Raw genomic sequence first — 17,416 nt, forward strand, 5'->3', positions numbered from 1 at the left:
TATTATTCCCTGTTTTGTCAGGGGCAGGCACCATGCCCTCTGAGGGAAGGAGGAACAGGGCTCTGCTCCTGTCCTCAGCCTGGGGAGGAATTCCTGACCACTGCCTGAGCCACCTGCCTCCAGAAGTGTGGCCCCACAGAGCATCGGGTGCTAGAAGTCTAGGGACAATGGAGCCTCTGTCTTTGCCTGTTTCTTAGCCCCAGAACATCAGCCCTTCACTGTTAGCTGAGAGTGAAGACAGGACATGGGCTGTGGGGGTGCGAATGGCTGGGAGAGGCCAGAGGAGTTCCTGCCTCACAGGCCAGAGAGGACTGGGCCTCAGGAACTGGGCACACACCTCAATAAACCCTGCTCTCTGAGTCCCTGGCTCTGCCTCTTGGGAGCCTGGGGAACAGACCAGTGCCTCTCAGCCATACCTGTGGGGCACACATTGTGAGGAGGCTGCCTTTAGGGTTTTGAGGGAAATTTTGCTCATTTTCAACAACTATTCATTTGGCAAGTTCTCAGTTCCCATGAGGTGTGAGGCACAATTCTAAAGGTACATTATGAATGTACTGTTCTAGTGGGGATGAGACAGATAAACAAGTTCACTTGAAAAGTAAATGAAAAAATAAGCCTGTCTCAGATTTGACAGTTGCTGAATGGAAATAAACAGGGTGATGTGCAGAGACTAACTAGATGAAGGGAAGGAGCAGTGAAGACTTTAGGCAGGATGGCTGGGAATTGATACCTGAGCTGAAACCTGGAGAAAGGGGGAATCAAGAGGAGCCTGGAGACTAGCACTCCAGGAAGGCAGACACCTGTTACTAGCATGAGGGCTTTTACTCCAAGACCTCTGTCAAAGTTTGACATTAGAGAACCTGGCCACACATGAGCCTGGGAAGATGACATCCTGGAGAGGTCACTGGGCTGAAGGCCTACCTGCAACTTTGCATCATAGGACTCTGGTCAGCTGGAGAATGCTGCTTGCTGGCTGGGAGGGACCTTCTGACTTCCCCTTCCCAGGCTTCCTGCTGACCACCACTCGGCAGAACAAAGCATTTTTTTAGGGGAGCTAAGGCAGCAGGCGACTATACTGTGTTGGAAGTCTTGGGTCCTCAAGACTTCAGTGAACTCAGTGAGATTGCGGCTTAGATGGGGGATCACTCCTAAGTCTGAGCCACAGATCCATCGCTTCAGTTCTGCTTTCCCAAGATCATACCCCTGGCTCAGTGATTGTGTTGGAGCACCCCAAATCTCAGTCACAATCTTAATCTCTTGGGACCCCTGTGCCTTTGTCTCGCCAGTTTTGGGTTCCTTCTTTCTCATTTCATTCCAAAAGGAGAACTCATTTCCAGGTTCTAGCCCACCTAACTTCATCCCCATGAGTTGGAGATTTATAATAGGAATTGTACTTTGTCATCTTCTAGAAAAAAGTGTAGACATTACCCTGTACTTAGGAGCCAGAGTCTCAGTTCAGGCCTCGGATCTGCCTGTGTGTCTGGGTAAATTGCATCAGCTCCTCCGAATCCCAGTTTTATCTTTAACATGAGTATGGTCATGAATGTCTCAGCGTTGTGAGGACCTACCACAATCATGCAAGTGAACAGTCCAGCACTACATAAAGTTAAGGGATTATCATTCCAGGACAGACACAAGGATAAATCCCCAGCGAATGTTGGTTGTAAACACCAACGTAAATCCTGAAGAGATGCTGAAATGAGTTTGGGTAGGGGGAAAGAGGAGGAGACTGATGAGTTAGAAAGGAAGGATTTACTCACATTTGGAAAATTTCTTAATGGAGGAGATAGAGGTGTAGTTTAGTACATAGAAGGGGGAATGGATTTCTTGGCTGAGAAAGGACAATCCTTTCCAGCCATTACTGGAATTACAGAATAAAGTATCTATTGGGTATCAAATCCCATAGGAAGTGTATCTCCAGCTTCAATATACCTATACCTGAGGGTCTTGTTAAAATGCAGGTTCTGATTAGTTAGTCTGAGTGAGGCCTGAGATACTTCAGTACAAACGTCTTCAGGTGATATGGGTGCTGCTGGTCCATGAACCACACTTTGAGTAGCAATTCTGGGGGTTTGGAAAGACTTCTCTGAGGCAAAGATGCTTGAATTGATAGCTGAAGCATAAGGAGAACTTGACTAAGGGGGAGGAGAAGCCTTCTAGGCATAGGGAACAGTGTGTGCAAAGGTCCTACAGTAATGGAAAAACAAATGCCAGTAAGACTGGTGTGCAGAGTTTGGGGAGAGGTAAGAAATGGAGCTATAGAGAGTATGGGACCAGGCACGCAGGATCATGCGTGAGGTATTTAGAATATTGGTATTTACCTTGATGAGGAGAAACTACTGAAGACTATTAAGCAAGAAAGGGGACATGATCTACACTTAGAAAATATCACTCCATCTGTATTATAAACAAATGGGAAGGGATGGAAACAAAGTGGATGCAGAATACTACTCAGGAATTAGAAGGCTAAAGTAGTTCATGCAAAAGCTGAATATCCGAGACCTACATAGGAAGTAAAGTGAACAGGATTTTGTAAAGTACTGGACTTTAGGGGTAAGGAAGAAGCTCTAAGAGCTGTTGTCTGAGTATCTGACCACAGTTGCATGATGGGTGTGCTATTCAATGAAGAAACAAACACTAAAAGACAACCAGGCTATAGGGCAAAAGCTTTGGTTTTGGCTGTATTGAGTTCCTGCAAGTCACCCAAGGAGAGAAGTCAAATAGGAGGTGACTTAAAGAGTCTAAGACTCAGAAGAGAGGTGGGAGGTGGAGTTGTAAATCTGGGAATCATGTTTAGCTTTGTGGTAATTGAAGTTGTGGGCCTGGGTGACATCCCAAAGTGGAGAGCTAATATGAGATTGGGGGGGGGGAGGGGGCAAAACGGAGCCTCTGTGAAAGAAAGTGAGGAAGAGGAGGGTGGGGCTGCAATGGAGAAAAGAGGAGCAAGATAAAACTAGAGAAATGTGAGACTAAGCAAAAAAAAAAAATGTTTAGAGGAGGGGGTGGTCAATAGTGCCAAATGATCTTGAGAAATGATAGAAACTCAACTAGGGTGGAGATTGTGAAACCCAGAGAAGTGGATTCTTGTAGTGGAATGAAGCTGAGTTGAGTACAGGGTCCAATCAGTCCTCCATATGCATTCCCTGTACCGTAGCATGGTTGGCCTGTCTCCCCAGTAAACACCCCCAAGGTGTCCATCCATCCCCAAAGGCTAGCCAAAGTCCTGGCACTAGGAGAAGCTTAATAAATGTCATTGAATGGGTAAATGAGTGGATGGATGAATGAACGAATGAAGAAAAGGAGGAATATGAAATCTCCCTGGACTGGCTTAGATCCTTCCAGCTTTATTTTCTTTTTTCCTGCAATGGCCCGCAGACCAAGGGAACAGAAGACAGAGCCCCATCCCCTCCCTTCCCTAGGCCCTGGCCCCCACTTCCTCTCTCTGACGATGAGTCTGGACCGAAGGTTCTGCTGACGTGGAAGGGGAGGAGAGTCTGGAGGAAGAGGAGGGGAAAGCAGCACACAGATCGCAGAGACGAAGGAGGCGCCGGCGGCTGCAGAGCTGCAGAGCGCCGACTCTCTGGTCTCTCCGTGTACCGCCACCCGGCGCTCAACTGGGCCAGAAGACAGTGCATCTTTTCGGGGCGGGCCGGCAGGGTCCCTGAGGTCGGCAAGCTGGCTCCCCGGGTGGCCACCGGGACTCCCGAGCCCAATGGCGGGGGCGGCAGCAAAATCGACAGCACAGTAGAGATCACCCCCAGCCCCAACGGAGTAAGTGCCCGCGCCCCGGGGAGCTACGCCATCATCTCCCCGCATACCACCCGGATTAAGCGCCCCGCATTTTCCACGCACGCAACCCCCAGCCCCTAGCTGCAGTCCTCGCCCTCGCCTCGGCCCGCCCCCTCCCCTTACTCTGCGGTTTTCTCGGCTTCACCCTGCCCCTGCCCCGCCCCCACGTCCCCAGCAGGTCGGGACCCTCGGAGATGCGGTGCCCACGGAGCAGCTGCAGGGTGAGCGGGAGCGCGAACGCGAGCGGGAGGGGGGGAGCGACGCGGGCGGCGACGGGATGGGCAGCAGCCTGTCGCTGGCCGTGCCCCCCGGACCGCTCAGCTTTGAGGCGCTGCTCGCCCAGGTGGGGGCGCTGGGCGGCGGCCAGCAGCTGCAGCTCGGCCTCTGCTGCCTGCCAGTGCTCTTCGTGGCGCTGGGCATGGCCTCGGACCCCATCTTCACGCTAGCACCCCCACTGCACTGCCATTACGGAGGCTTCGCCCCCAACGCGTCTAGCTGGGAACAGTCCCCCAACGTCAGCGGCGTCAGTGTCTCAAGCGCGGCCCTAGCGGCCAGTGCCGCCAGCCGCGTCGCTTCCAGTACGGACCCCTCGTGCAGCGGCTTCGCCCCGCCAGACTTCAACCATTGTCTCAAGGACTGGGACTATAACGGCCTGCCCGTGCTCACCACGAACGCCATTGGCCAGGTGAGGCAGCCAGACCGGCTGCAGGCTAGGGGTGAGTCTGGGGGCAGGCTGAGATCAGCCAACGTGGGGCCTGACACCCGTTCCATCCCTCTCGCATCTCTAGTGGGATCTGGTGTGTGACCTGGGCTGGCAGGTGATCCTGGAACAGATCCTCTTCATCTTGGGCTTTGCCTCTGGCTACCTGTTCCTGGGCTACCCTGCGGACAGGTGAGGGCTGCCATGAAGGCAGGGAGGCAGAGAGGAGGGGGTGTCAGGGAGGCAAGAAACTGGTCTTCTCATGAAGAATAAGAAGATTTGCTGGACTCTGCAGTTTTCCCTGGATTTCTTCTGTTCAGTGATACACAGCTCCACCCATGTCTCAACTTCATTTCCCAACAGGAAAGCCTGCTTCCTACTTGATATAGCATAAGCCCATCTCTATGGGCGGTTAGACCCATTCCCACTTAGCAGCTCTATATCCATGGATCAATGGACTGAAGGTCAATAGCCCCATCTTCAGTGACCAAAACCCTGTCTCCATAGATCAAAAGACCTGTCTCTCTGCTCTCATGTCCCATAACCACTAACCACCTCCTTGAACATCTTCCTGGATTAATAGACTCATCCCCACTGACTAATAGCCCCATCTACATGGATTGGTAGCTCCATCTCAATGGCTTCATTCCTAAAGATTAGTCTGTTAACTGATAAATAATACCAACAGCCATATGCCCACTGACTAAGAGCTCCACTCTGCAGACAAATGACACCATCTCTGAACAGTGGCTCTATCCCCATAAGTCAGTAACTCTGTCTTCAAAGAAGAATAACTTCATCCCCAATCACCTGTAGTCCCACACCTGCCAACAATTGACTCTACCCTTGTGGGTCAATAACTCAACCCCATGAATCAATGATCCCAATAGATCCTCCATAGAGAATAGCCCCATCATCATTTTCTCCAAAGTGCTTAGATCTTCTCAGAACAAAAGTCCCATTCCCATGAATCAGTAGTCCCTTCTCCAATATCAGTGGTTCATTCCACTAGCCAGTAGTGCTCACCATGGACCAAAAATCCCATCTCCTGATTCTTGACCCCATCACCACTGACTATTTGCTCCATCTCCACTGACCATCCCCATGGATTTTAGGCTTCTCCCATCCACAGTCCTATCCAACTGGATTAATAGCTCTACTCTCTTGGATCAAAAGCAGCAATCCATCATTCTATAGCCCAATTTCCTAAAATCCAAGTTCCTGTTATCATTGCCCAATAGTCACACAAATGATCCCAAACCCACAGGTCAATAGCCCATTCATCAATTAGCTCATCCCTACAGACCAATAGCCTCATTCTTATGGAAAAATGACCTCATCCCTAAGGATCAATATTTCAGTCTCCTAAAATCAGTAGTTCTGTCCTTATTAACCAGTAAACCTATCTCGATGGGAAAATGGCCCCACCTCATTCAGTCAGTAGCCTTATTCCTTTGAAACAGTGCCCCCTTCCCACTGATCCGTAGCCCCAATCTTCATTCCTATAGGTCAGTGGTCTTATCCCCAATCCCCAGGGATCAGTAGCCCTGTCCTCACTGACCAGTTGTCTCATCTCCCCTGATCTGTGACTTCATCTTCATCAGTTTTCCCCATGGATTAACATATTTATCTCCACTGAACAATAACCCCATCCACATGGACTAACAGCATCATACCTTGAACCAGTGACTCCCTCCCCAAAGATCAACTGTCCAGTCTCCAAAAATTAATAGTCCCATCCCCACTGATCATAGTCCTACCACATGGATTAAATTGTCCCATTCCTATAGATCAGTGACTCCATCTTTTGGCCAGTGGCCCAATCTCCACTGACTGTCCTTAGGAATTAACAGCCCCATGCTCTATCCTCATGAACTGATAGTCTCAAACTCATAGAACAATGGCTTCATCCCCCAAAAATCAATAACTCAGTCACCTGGAATCAACATCTCCATCTTTATTGACCAATAATGCCCCCATAGGCACAAATGAGCAATGGCTTCACCTCCACAGACCAATAGCTCCAACCCCATATATCGATGAGTCCATCTCCTCTGAGCAATCAGAGCAAGACGAGCTCCACCCCTACTGACTAATAGCTCTGCTCCCAAGGATCAATTGTCCTAAGTCCCCTAAGTAATATCCCATCCTCTCTGGTGGATGGTCTCACTTCCATGGATAAACATCCTCATCCTCCTCATCTCTGACCAATAGTCTGGTTCTCAAAAGTCAGTGACCCCACAGAACAATAGCTGCACGTAGTGACCAGCAGCCAGTCACTCTTTTATCCATGGTCCCCATTCTTGTTCTCTTCTGTAGCCTCAGTCCAACTCTTGCTCCCTGAACCTCATCCTCATACTTCCAGCCTGGTCCCAACGAGCAATTCACACCACAGGAGTCTCCATTTTTGAGTGATCACAGGCCCTCTGCATTTTTTAGGTTTGGACGTCGTGGGATTGTACTGCTGACCTTGGGGCTGGTAGGCCCCTGTGGAGTTGGGGGTGCTGCTGCAGGCTCCTCAACAGGCGTCATGGCCCTCCGATTCCTCCTGGGTTTTCTGCTAGCCGGCGTTGACCTTGGCGTTTACCTGATGCGTGAGTAGCGCCCTCCCAGAGACCCTTCCCTTGAGTCTTACACCTGCCTGCTGCATCCCCAAGCCATTCCCACTGCCTTCCAGAGTCCCCTCAAGTCCCTTCTTTATCCCAAGTTTTGGCTGGCCAGAATTTCAGCTATCATTCTGCCCAGGCTTTTGAAGGACCCAGGGGCCCTGTTTCTCTCCACACCGTCTTCCGCTGAGATCTTTAAGGCCTTCCTTGCCCTGGTCTTACTGCTGTAAAGGAATAGTGCTTTATGTTAAAAATAAAATCTTGACTAGCTGTGTAACCTTGGGCAAATCACCTCACTACTCTCAGGGTTGATGCGAAGGTCAAATAAGATGTCAGATGTGAAAGGCCCTGTAAACCAGGGACGCTGAACACCCGCCAGCGACTCTGACCCTAGAGTCCTCCCAGCTTGCCACCCAGAGGTTGGTCTGTGGGAGGTGATGGCTGCAGCCTCTGCTCAGGGTCTGACCTTGCTCTCTGTCCTCCTCCCTCCCTCTCTCCTTTCTTTCATGTCTCCTTCCTCCCTGACCTCTCCTCTCTCTGCCCCTGCTATATCTCCAGGCCTGGAGCTGTGCGACCCAACCCAGAGGCTTCGGGTGGCCCTGGCAGGGGAATTGGTGGGGGTGGGGGGTCACTTCCTGTTCCTGGGCCTAGCCCTCGTCTCTAAGGACTGGCGATTTCTGCAGCGAATGATCACTGCTCCCTGCATCCTCTTCCTGTTTTATGGGTCAGTATCACCCTCCATGCTTTCTGGCCATTCCCCTCTCTACTTCCAGCCTAGATTTAGCCCAGATACCCCTCCTCTTCTCCAACTGTGTCTATCCAGGCCCACCCCAGCCCCAACCCCTCAGAGTTTCCCATCCCTGGGTCAGGAGACAGGAGCCCTGACCGTGCCCCCCACCCCCACCCCACCCCCAGCTGGCCTGGTCTGTTTCTGGAGTCCGCACGGTGGCTGATAGTGAAGCGGCAGATCGAGGAGGCCCAGTCGGTGCTGAGGATCCTGGCTGAGCGGAACCGTCCGCATGGGCAGATGCTGGGGGAGGAGGCCCAGGAGGCCCTGCAAGGTAGGCAGCAGGATTCCCTGCAGCAGCACTGCAGGTGCACACGCAGTGGTGTCCTCTGCATGGTCCTAGCTGGCCACCTTCTCCCAGGGCCCCTTCATGCCTGGGGGATCCTGGGGTCTAGGCGTTTCTTCTGACAGACAGCTCCTCTCTCTCTTCCAAAGAACTGGAGAACACCTGCCCTCTCCCTGCAACGTCTTCCTTTTCCTTCGCTTCCCTCCTCAACTACCGCAATATCTGGAAAAATCTGCTTATCCTGGGCTTCACCAAGTGAGCATGGGTGTCTAAGCCGAGAACCAGGCCGGTAGCTAGGACGGGGGATGGCTGGGTAGGGGAGGCTCCAGGACCTCGGCAGAGCGTGGCCAGGATTGTAGAAGGCTGTGCATGGGGGTTCAGACACTTTTTGCTCCCCTCCACCTCTCACAGCTTCATTGCCCATGCCATCCGCCACTGCTACCAGCCGGTGGGAGGAGGAGGGAGCCCGTCGGACTTCTACCTGTGCTCCCTGCTGGCCAGCGGCACGGCGGCCCTGGCCTGCGTCTTCCTGGGCGTCACTGTGGACCGATTTGGTCGCCGGGGCATCCTGCTTCTCTCGATGACCCTCACTGGCATTGCGTCCCTGATCCTGCTGGGCCTGTGGGACTGTGAGCACCTCATTTCCTCCTGGTGTGGGCTCGGCCAGGGAACCCCAGCAGAGCTGCCTCAGACAGAGTCTACCTACGATTCTGGCACAGGCCTCCCAGGACTTGTCTGTGTTCCCAGTTAGTGAAAGTCCAGGGCCCACCCTGTAGAGCTAAGGGGGTGACCCCAGGGACTAGCCCGGCCCTGATCTCCCCAGTCCCCTTCACACGGTCCCTCTGGGTCCCCCAGATCTGAATGAGGCTGCCATCACCACCTTCTCTGTCCTCGGCCTCTTCTCCTCCCAAGCTGCTGGCATCCTCAGCACCCTCCTTGCTGCTGAAGTCATCCCTACCACCGTCAGGTGAGAGCAGGGGCGAGGATGGGGCCTGAGGTGGAGGAGGGGAGGCTGCTGGAGGAGGGCTGGGGTGAGGCCCACCATGGCTGTAGGCTGAGTGTCCCCTCTGTCTCCCCCAGGGGCCGCGGCCTGGGCCTGATCATGGCACTGGGGGCGCTTGGAGGGCTGAGTGACCCGGCCCAGCGCCTCCACATGGGCCACGGAGCCTTCCTGCAGCACGTGGTGCTGGCAGCCTGCGCCCTCCTCTGCATCCTCAGCATCATGCTTCTGCCTGAGACCAAGCGCAAGCTCTTGCCTGAGGTGCTCCGGGACGGGGAGCTGTGCCGCCGGCCCTCCCTGCTGCGGCAGCCACCCCCTAACCGCTGCGACCATGTCCCGCTGCTTGCCACCCCCAACCCCGCCCTCTGAGCGGCCCGTGAAGACCCTGGCGGGAGGCTGGCCCACATAGGAAGAAGGCAGAGGGCCCTGGCAGGGCGCAGGAGGGGACGGGGTGAGGAAGGCAGGGCTGACCGCTAGGCTCAGGGGCACCTCGCGCCAGCGTCACGGAGAGCTGAGGGTCGTCCTCACCCCCCTTCCTCCCCGCTGCTTCGTGTTCACTTCCTCAGCAAGAGTCATGGCACAGGGAGAGAGCTCCACACTATAACCGCCGGGTCTGGGCTTCATCCTGTACCCAAAGACTTCTCTTCCCAGACCTCATTCTTGCTCTGTCATTCTGTTTCAATAAAGACATTTTGAATACATGAGCATATCATAGTCTGGACTTCCCTCCCTTCTGTTTTCCTTCTGTCTCTTGGAAGAGGATTTCTCTGGGTGGAACCCAACCAATAACCATCTCTCCAACCCCTCCTTGTGCCCTGCCCACTCACCCCACCCCAAGAGTTAACTTACAGCCTACTGTCACCACTTACTGATTGCTTGCTATGCTGCCAGAACTGGGCTAGGCATGTTACAAACTTCATTTCACTTAATCCTTACAACACTGCAAGGTAGGTGCTTGGATCAATTGGGGATTTGTTGTTATTGTTGCAAGCATAAAAACTGACTGCCTGTAATAACTAAACCAAAAAGGGAGTTGATTAGAAGGATGTGGTGGGGCAGGGTTGTGGTGGGGCACTCATGAAATGGAAGGAGAAGCAGAACTAGCCTCAAAAGGTCAAGAACGATAGAGGCTTCCAGGTCTAAGTGGCAGGAGCCAGCAACATTTTTACAAGGGTCTCCTCCTGGACAAATGAACTCCAGTAGAACATTCAGTCTTTGGGTCACTTCACTAAAGATTCATTTCCAGAGAGCATGGGACCAGCCCAGCTTGAGGAACATGCCACCTCCACCATATTACTGACAACTGGGGAGGTGGTGGGGGAAGCAGGACGTGGTGCCATTAGCAGAAACAGGGCTGGATGTCGTGCAGGAAAAAACAATGGATGTCCGCTATGGTACTATTGCTCTTTTACAGATGAGAAAACGGATGCTTAGAGAGACTCAGTAACTTGCCCACGTTACAAAGCTAGCGAGTAACAGATGTGGGTTGTGATTTGATCCCAGAGCTGGAGACTCCATTGCTGCACACTGTGGCCACCTCCCCACAGCCGTCCAATCTGTGGGCATTTCCCTTGAAGCAAAGAGTGGAGTTTTTAGGCACTGCTGGGAGGTGTCGGTAGGACACCCTCAATGTTAGTGTCTAGCTCCCAATCTAGCCCTGCTCTGACTTTACCACTCGGTGAATCTCTCAACCTCCAGCTTCCGTCAAAGATTGCCATGAGGATGAAACATCATGTGTCAGTACCTCTTAATCAACCCCACTAGATGGTAAGCTCCCTGAGGGCAGGAACTCTGAAACACCAATACCTAACGCATGGTAGATGTACACAAAGTTGTTGAATTAATATTTGTTCATTCTTTCAGCAAATGTTTCCAGCACCTGGATGTTTAGGACAAATGCCATCCTCCAAGGGGCTTTAAATCCATCTAAAACTGGGAATATTAATGGGGAGAAAGAGAGGCCCATGGTTTGGAGAATCAAGAACCTACTTCCTGAAGGGATGTGAGACTCACTCAGGGAGGCAGAGAACCCTAAGGCCAGGGCCTGGCAGGTGGGCGGACACCTCATACCTTGCTCTCCACTCTGTCCAAAGGGTACAATGAGAGCAAAGGCCTGTAGGTGGGAACGAGCAAGCATTCCCGGGAGAGGGGAATTCTTATAGAAAATATAAGCCTTGAGGCCAGCCCCGTCCGGAGAAGGGAGCCCATGACCCACAGAGTCCTGCAGCATCCGTCTCCTTGCCTCTGTCAATTCATGCCTCAGGCCCGAAGTTCTTTGAACTAAGCCAAGCTGCTGGGCCCTGAGTAATAATTGTAATGCTACCGGAGAACGCATACGGACTGTTCTCATTTACTCCTCACAGCCCCATAAAGTAGGTATTTTTATTTTTATCCCTATTTTACCACTGAGGAAAAGGAAAATGAAAGAAATTAAGGGGGTTGCCATTAAATGTCAGAGCCAGACTCAAGCCCAAGCCTTCTAGCAGTTCTTTCTACATGACTTGGTTCCTTCACAGTTATTTACCCTACTTTACACGCTCTGTATGAGGATACTGCTGAGGGTTGTAACTGACTCCAATAGTCAACAGTCAATGATAAAACAAGAGATTATACTTAATTCTGTCTAACTCCAGAGCTTTTGTGAGGACCAAGAAGATGGCAGATGACAAGCATTTGTGCTTCTTAGGGAAAGCCCATGTAGAGTCCAGGTGTTATCTGTTTGATAACAGCACTGTCCAGTGCGAACTGAGGAGTGGTGTTAAGGAGGCATTTCAATGAACCCGTTCTTTACACAACAACTGGAGGAAAGTCCAGAGAAGGAAAGTAGAAGGTAGGTGAAAGAGAGTAAGATTCTCTGTTTCATCCATAGAGGTAAAGGCAAAGAAAATGAGAGCATTTGAGAAGCACCAGTAAAGCACAGTGGAAGACCCAATCCCTCATCCTTGACCAATTCATAATCTAGGTGGAAAGGGTCACTGTGTGTAGCTGAAACAACAGTCATCTTGTCAGATGTTCTGAAGTTCACCAGCCACTTGCACGCATTTACATAATCCTCATTAATAACCCTGTGCTGACTTGAAAGTATTAGTTACCCCAGAAAAGTCATGTTTTAATCCTGATCCAATCTTGTGAGGGCAGCCTTTTCTTTTAATCTTGATTCAGTACTGTAGGTTGTAGTATTTTTTTATTAGATTATGTCCATGGAGATATGACACACCCAATTGTTGGTAGTGATCTTTTGACTAGATGGAAATGTGACTCTACCCATTCCAGCTGGGTCTTGATTAGTTTACTGGAATCCTTTAAAAGGAAACATTTTGGAGCGCATCAAAACAGCAGAAGCCTCAGAGCTGACAAAAACTTTACAGCAGAGCTGACACAGATGCAGACACATGGAGATCAGAAACACAGATGTTTGGTGATGCCTGGACCCCAGAGACATTCCCATCAAATGTTAAGCAAGCCAGCACCTGGAGAGAGCCAAGGGAAGCCAAGAGATGAAAGCCAGCCCTGGGGAAGCAAAGTGAGGTACCCCCACAGGAACAGAGGCTGAAAGCAGTTGAGTCCAAGAGAAAGAGACCAGCAGATGCCAGCCATGTGACTTCTTAGCTGACAGAGGGGCTCCTGACCCATTGGCCTTTCTTGAGTGAAGGTAAGCTCTTGTTGGTACCTTAATTTAGACACTTTCACTTCCTTAGAACCGTAAACTTGTAACTTATTAAATTCCCCCTTTTTAAAAGCCATTCCAGTTCTGGTATGTTGCGTTCCACCAGCTTTTACAAACTAAAACAAACCCCATGAAAATGGTTATTTTTCAGCTGTGATAGACAGGAAGACCAATGCTGGGGAAGGTAAATGACTTATCCAAGGCTATGTGGCTGGTGAGGAATAAGAGAAGCCAGATCTCGAGAATTGAGAGCCTGCAATTTTCTTATAGCATGTCAAACAGAAAATATTTCTAAGAACCATGAGAGAAAGTATTACTCTATAATATTAAGCTTAAAAAGTAACCCCTAGGAACTTGAAGGGCATAGTTTTGAGGCAAATAAGAGAAATTACTTTGTTTGGAGAGGCTGGGCCAATTTATACGTGAATAGATTTTAGAAATGTTTAGTTGGATTCACAACTAAGAGCCATGATGGATTATTAAGGGGAAAACTAAAAGGACATATGGGGTACGTTTCTTACCTTAGTTCACATCTCTTCTTTCACATGAAGAGATGTGAAAGCCACTCCCATGCCTTCCCAATCAGCCAGGCTAGCCTGCAAACCAACTTTCATTGACTATCCATTATGTGTTGTTTGGCATTGCTTCAGGTCTGGGGAAAGGGGAAGACATGATACTTGCCTGCAAGAGCTCAGTCTGGATGAGAAATAATTATAATCCTGTATGGTAAGTGCAGAGAAATATATGATGGTTATGGTAGCACATCACTACAAACATAATGAACAGCATTACAATATTTATCTGAATGTGTTTTAAAGGGGAAATGTTAGGTTGTACATACACGGGATAGAATAAAAATTTTTTAAGTCCAAGGAACAGCACTGCACAAAAAATGAATCCTAAGTTAAATCAGGGACTATAGTTAATAGTGCAATCATAAAAATGTGTTTTTATGAGTTCTAATAAATGTACCATACCTATGCAAGGTATTGATAATAGGGTGGCATATGCGAATCCTGTATTTTATACATGGTGATTCTGTAAATCCACTTCTCTAATAAAAATAAATTTAAAAAAAACATTTTTAAAAAGTACTATGGCATCTCTGAGGGAGAGAGTCATTCTATTAGAAGCAGTCAAGGAAAGCTTCCAAGATGTTTGGATTGAACCTTAAAGGAACAAAAAGGAAAAGGAGGAAAGTATAAAGCCCAGAGGCATAAAAGAATATGGCATACCTCATGTATTAGTTAGGGTTCTCTAGAGTAACAGAATTAGCAGGAAACACTTGCAAATATAAAATTTATAAAGGTGTCTCACGTAACGGTGGGAACACAGAGTCCAAAATCAGCTGCCGATGGAGCTAACGTGATCATGATTTAACTCTATGAAATGTCCTCATCACAACAGACAGGTCAGCACTTGTGCAACCATACAAACAGGCACCACCACTTGGCCAAGTTGACACATGAACCTGACCATGACAGTCCACCCCTTGTCAACTTGGCAGCTACACATATCACCTTAAACCATACCTAATTTCTAAATAAAAAAAAACAATAAAACACACATTTTTTTTTTCACCTAACAACACTCAACTGTCCTGCATATCGTGTTGAACCATCTGTAAAGCAGGCCCGAGTTTTCTCTTCCTTAGTCAATTCACTGCAAGGAATTCCCCAAGAGGCCATAGCTATGGTCTGGGAAAGAGAAGGTAATGTGGCAGGAATGGAGACCATGGGCATTTGGGCCACTTCCTGTAAATTACTTGTGCCTTCAGGACCTGCTCTGGCCTTATCTCATATATACCATTTCCATTTTACAATAGAGTGCTACTGTGCATGCCCAACTTTATGGCTCGGTGGGTCAGACAACCCCCAGCTCATGATAGGCAACTCAGGTCTCATGGTAACTTGGTGGCCCATGGTTAAGTGTTCACTCTCTACTAAGGCCCAGTAGTGGGCCAAAAGCTGTTTCTCAAAAGGAGCATAGTTATCTGCAGCAGATGGTAAGGCTTTGGTCCAAAATCTGCACTGTGATTCTCCTATAGGGGCCTATCAAAGGCTCCAAACAGCATCTCTATTTGCGACTGACACTTCCAGCACCATTGGATCTGCTGGATCATATGGCCCAAGTGGCAGAGCAGCTTGTACAGCAGCCTGGACCTGTCACAGAGCCTCCCCTTATTCAGGTCCCCACTCAAAATTAACAGCTTTTCTGGTCACTCAATAAATGGGCCAGAGTAGCACACCCAAATGAAGAATACGTTGTTGCCAAAATCCAAAGAGACCAACTAGGCATTGTGCCTCTTTTTTGGTCCTAGGATGGGCCAGATGCAGCAACTTATCCTTCACCTTAGAAGGGATATCTCGACATGCTCCACACCACTGAACACCTAGGAATTTCACTGAGGTGGAGGGGCCCTGTATTTTTGTTGTATTCATCTCCCATCCTCTGACATGCAAATGCCTTACCAGTAAGTCTAAACTCAGACCTGGTTTACAGATGGTTCAGCACAATATGCAGGACAGTTGAGTATTGTTAGGTGAAAGAAAAAATGTGTATTTATTGTTTTTTTATTTAGAATTTAGGTATGGTTTAAGGTGATATGTATAGCTGCCAAGTCGACAAGGGGTGGTCCAGTCAGAGTAGAAAACCATTCATAAAAATCTATTTTTAGGGCGGGCCGCGGTGGCTCAGCGGGCAAGGTGCTTGCCTGCTATGCCGGAGGACCTCGGTTCGATTCCCGGCCCCAGCCCATGTAACAAAAACGGAGAAACAAGGTACAATAAAACAAGAAAATGTTTAAAAGATGTTTCCCTTTCTTCCTCCCTTCCTTCCTTCTATCCTTCCTTCCTTCTCTCTGTCTTTCCTTTAAAAAAAAAAAAAAAAAAAAAAAAAATCTATTTTTAAGATTCTGTTTCTTAAAAACCAGTCCTGGTACCAAGTTGTATTAGTTAGGGTTCTCCAGAGAAATAGAATCAACAGGAAACACTTGCAAATATAAACTTTATAAAAGTGTCTCACGTAACCATGGGAACTTCTTGCAAATACAAACTTTATGAAAGTGTCTCACGTAACCGTGGGAACTTCTTGCTCAGGTCCAATCAACATGATATCATCAATATAATGGACCAATGCAATGTCTTGTGGGAGGGAGAAACGATCAAGGTCTGTTGCTGACAAGGCAACGCGAAAATTAAGACAGACCCAGATTTCTGAAAATGGGAGCAGGGGACTCTTGAACTTCTAGAGCTAAGAGCCCTTTGCTAGTTTTTCTCCAGCTATTTATTAGTGGTTATTTCAAAAAGCAGGAGGAAATAACATCAAGTTAATCTTTAATGTTAATTGCAATTATGCCAATATGTAAAATACAAGAAAATGCAAAACCTTTTAAGCTAAGTTGTTTATCTGTGAAACCTCTTCAAAGAATAGCACATTCTAGCCCCCAACCCCTTCACCCTTCAAAACAAGCTGCCTGAAGCGTTCTGCAAGAGCTACATGACCCAGTGTTCTGGGTGGGTCACTGTCTCAAGGTATAGCCTGAAGATCAAAAGGTCTGTTTCCCACAAGGGTCCCTGAGGACAAGATTATGGCATAAGGCTGGAGAGTTGATATACCCCTGAGATTGGACAGTGCAAGTATATTGTTGACTTTGCCAGCTGAAAGCAAACTGTTTCTGGTGGTCCTTACTAACAGCTATTGAGAAAAAAGCATTTTCCAGATCAATAGCTGCATACCAGATACCAGGGGATGTGTTCATTTGCTCAAGCAATGATACCACATCTGGAACAGCAGCTGCAATTGGAGTTACCACCTGGTTGAGTTTATGATAATCCACTGTAATCCTCCAAGACCCATCTGTTTTCTGCACAGGTCAAATAGAAGAGTTGAATGGGGATGTGGTGGGAATCACCACGCCTGCATCCTTCAAGTTCTTATGAGCGGCAATAATCTCTGCAATCCCTCCAGGAATCTGGTATTGGTTCTGATTTACTATTTTGCTAGGTAGGGGCAGTTCTACTGGCTTCCATTTGGCCTTTCCCACCATAATAGCCCTCACTGCATGAGTTAGAGAGCCAATGTGGGGATCCTGCCAGTTGCTCAGTCTATCTATTCCAATTATACATTCTGGAACTGGGGAAATAACTACAGAATGGGTCCAGGGGCCCACTGGACCCACTGTGAGGCGGACCTGAGCTAAAACTCCATTGAGTACCTGCCCTCCATAAGCCCCCACTCTGATGGGTGGACCAGAGTGACGTTTTGGGTCCCCTAGAATTAATGTCACTTCTGAACCAGTGTCTAATAATCCCCTAAATATCTGATCATTTCCTTTTCTCCAATGCACAGTTACCCTGGTAAAAGGTCATCGTCGGTCTCCTTGGGGAAGGCTTAGAAGAAGATTAACAGTATAAATTTGTGGTAGTGCAACAGGGTTCTCCCCCAAAGGGACCTGGCCTCCCCCTCACTCAAGGGGTTCTGGGTCTGTAAACTGTCTCAAGTCTGGAAATTGATTAAGGGACCGTGACTCTGTGTTTTTGTAATTCAGGTTAGACTTCTGTTCACTTGACCTAGAACTCT

At 48.9% G+C, this 17,416-nt stretch overlaps 1 protein-coding gene across 2 annotated transcripts; it reads left to right on the forward strand.

Annotated features, from left to right (window-relative positions):
* Window positions 1-3,286: 3,286 nt before the first annotated feature.
* On the forward strand, window positions 3,287-11,372 carry SLC22A17 (solute carrier family 22 member 17). 2 transcript variants are annotated; one of them, XM_077127169.1, is made up of 10 exons: window positions 3,287-3,771; window positions 3,968-4,474; window positions 4,578-4,681; window positions 6,929-7,083; window positions 7,654-7,819; window positions 8,011-8,156; window positions 8,318-8,423; window positions 8,580-8,797; window positions 9,024-9,135; window positions 9,249-10,226. In XM_077127169.1, exons 2-10 carry the CDS (start codon window positions 4,067-4,069, stop codon window positions 9,535-9,537), a joined length of 1,704 nt encoding a protein of 567 aa, XP_076983284.1. In that variant the 5' UTR covers window positions 3,287-3,771; window positions 3,968-4,066; the 3' UTR covers window positions 9,538-10,226. The 2 variants fall into 2 exon arrangements, with proteins under 2 accessions (XP_076983284.1, XP_076983285.1); XM_077127170.1 differs by lacking the exons at window positions 8,318-8,423; window positions 8,580-8,797 and having other exon boundaries at window positions 3,640-3,771; window positions 9,249-11,372.
* The last annotated feature ends 6,044 nt before the right edge of the window (window positions 11,373-17,416 follow it).

This window comes from Tamandua tetradactyla, chromosome 14 (genome assembly GCF_023851605.1).
Source record: "Tamandua tetradactyla isolate mTamTet1 chromosome 14, mTamTet1.pri, whole genome shotgun sequence".
Taxonomy (NCBI): domain Eukaryota; kingdom Metazoa; phylum Chordata; class Mammalia; order Pilosa; family Myrmecophagidae; genus Tamandua; species Tamandua tetradactyla.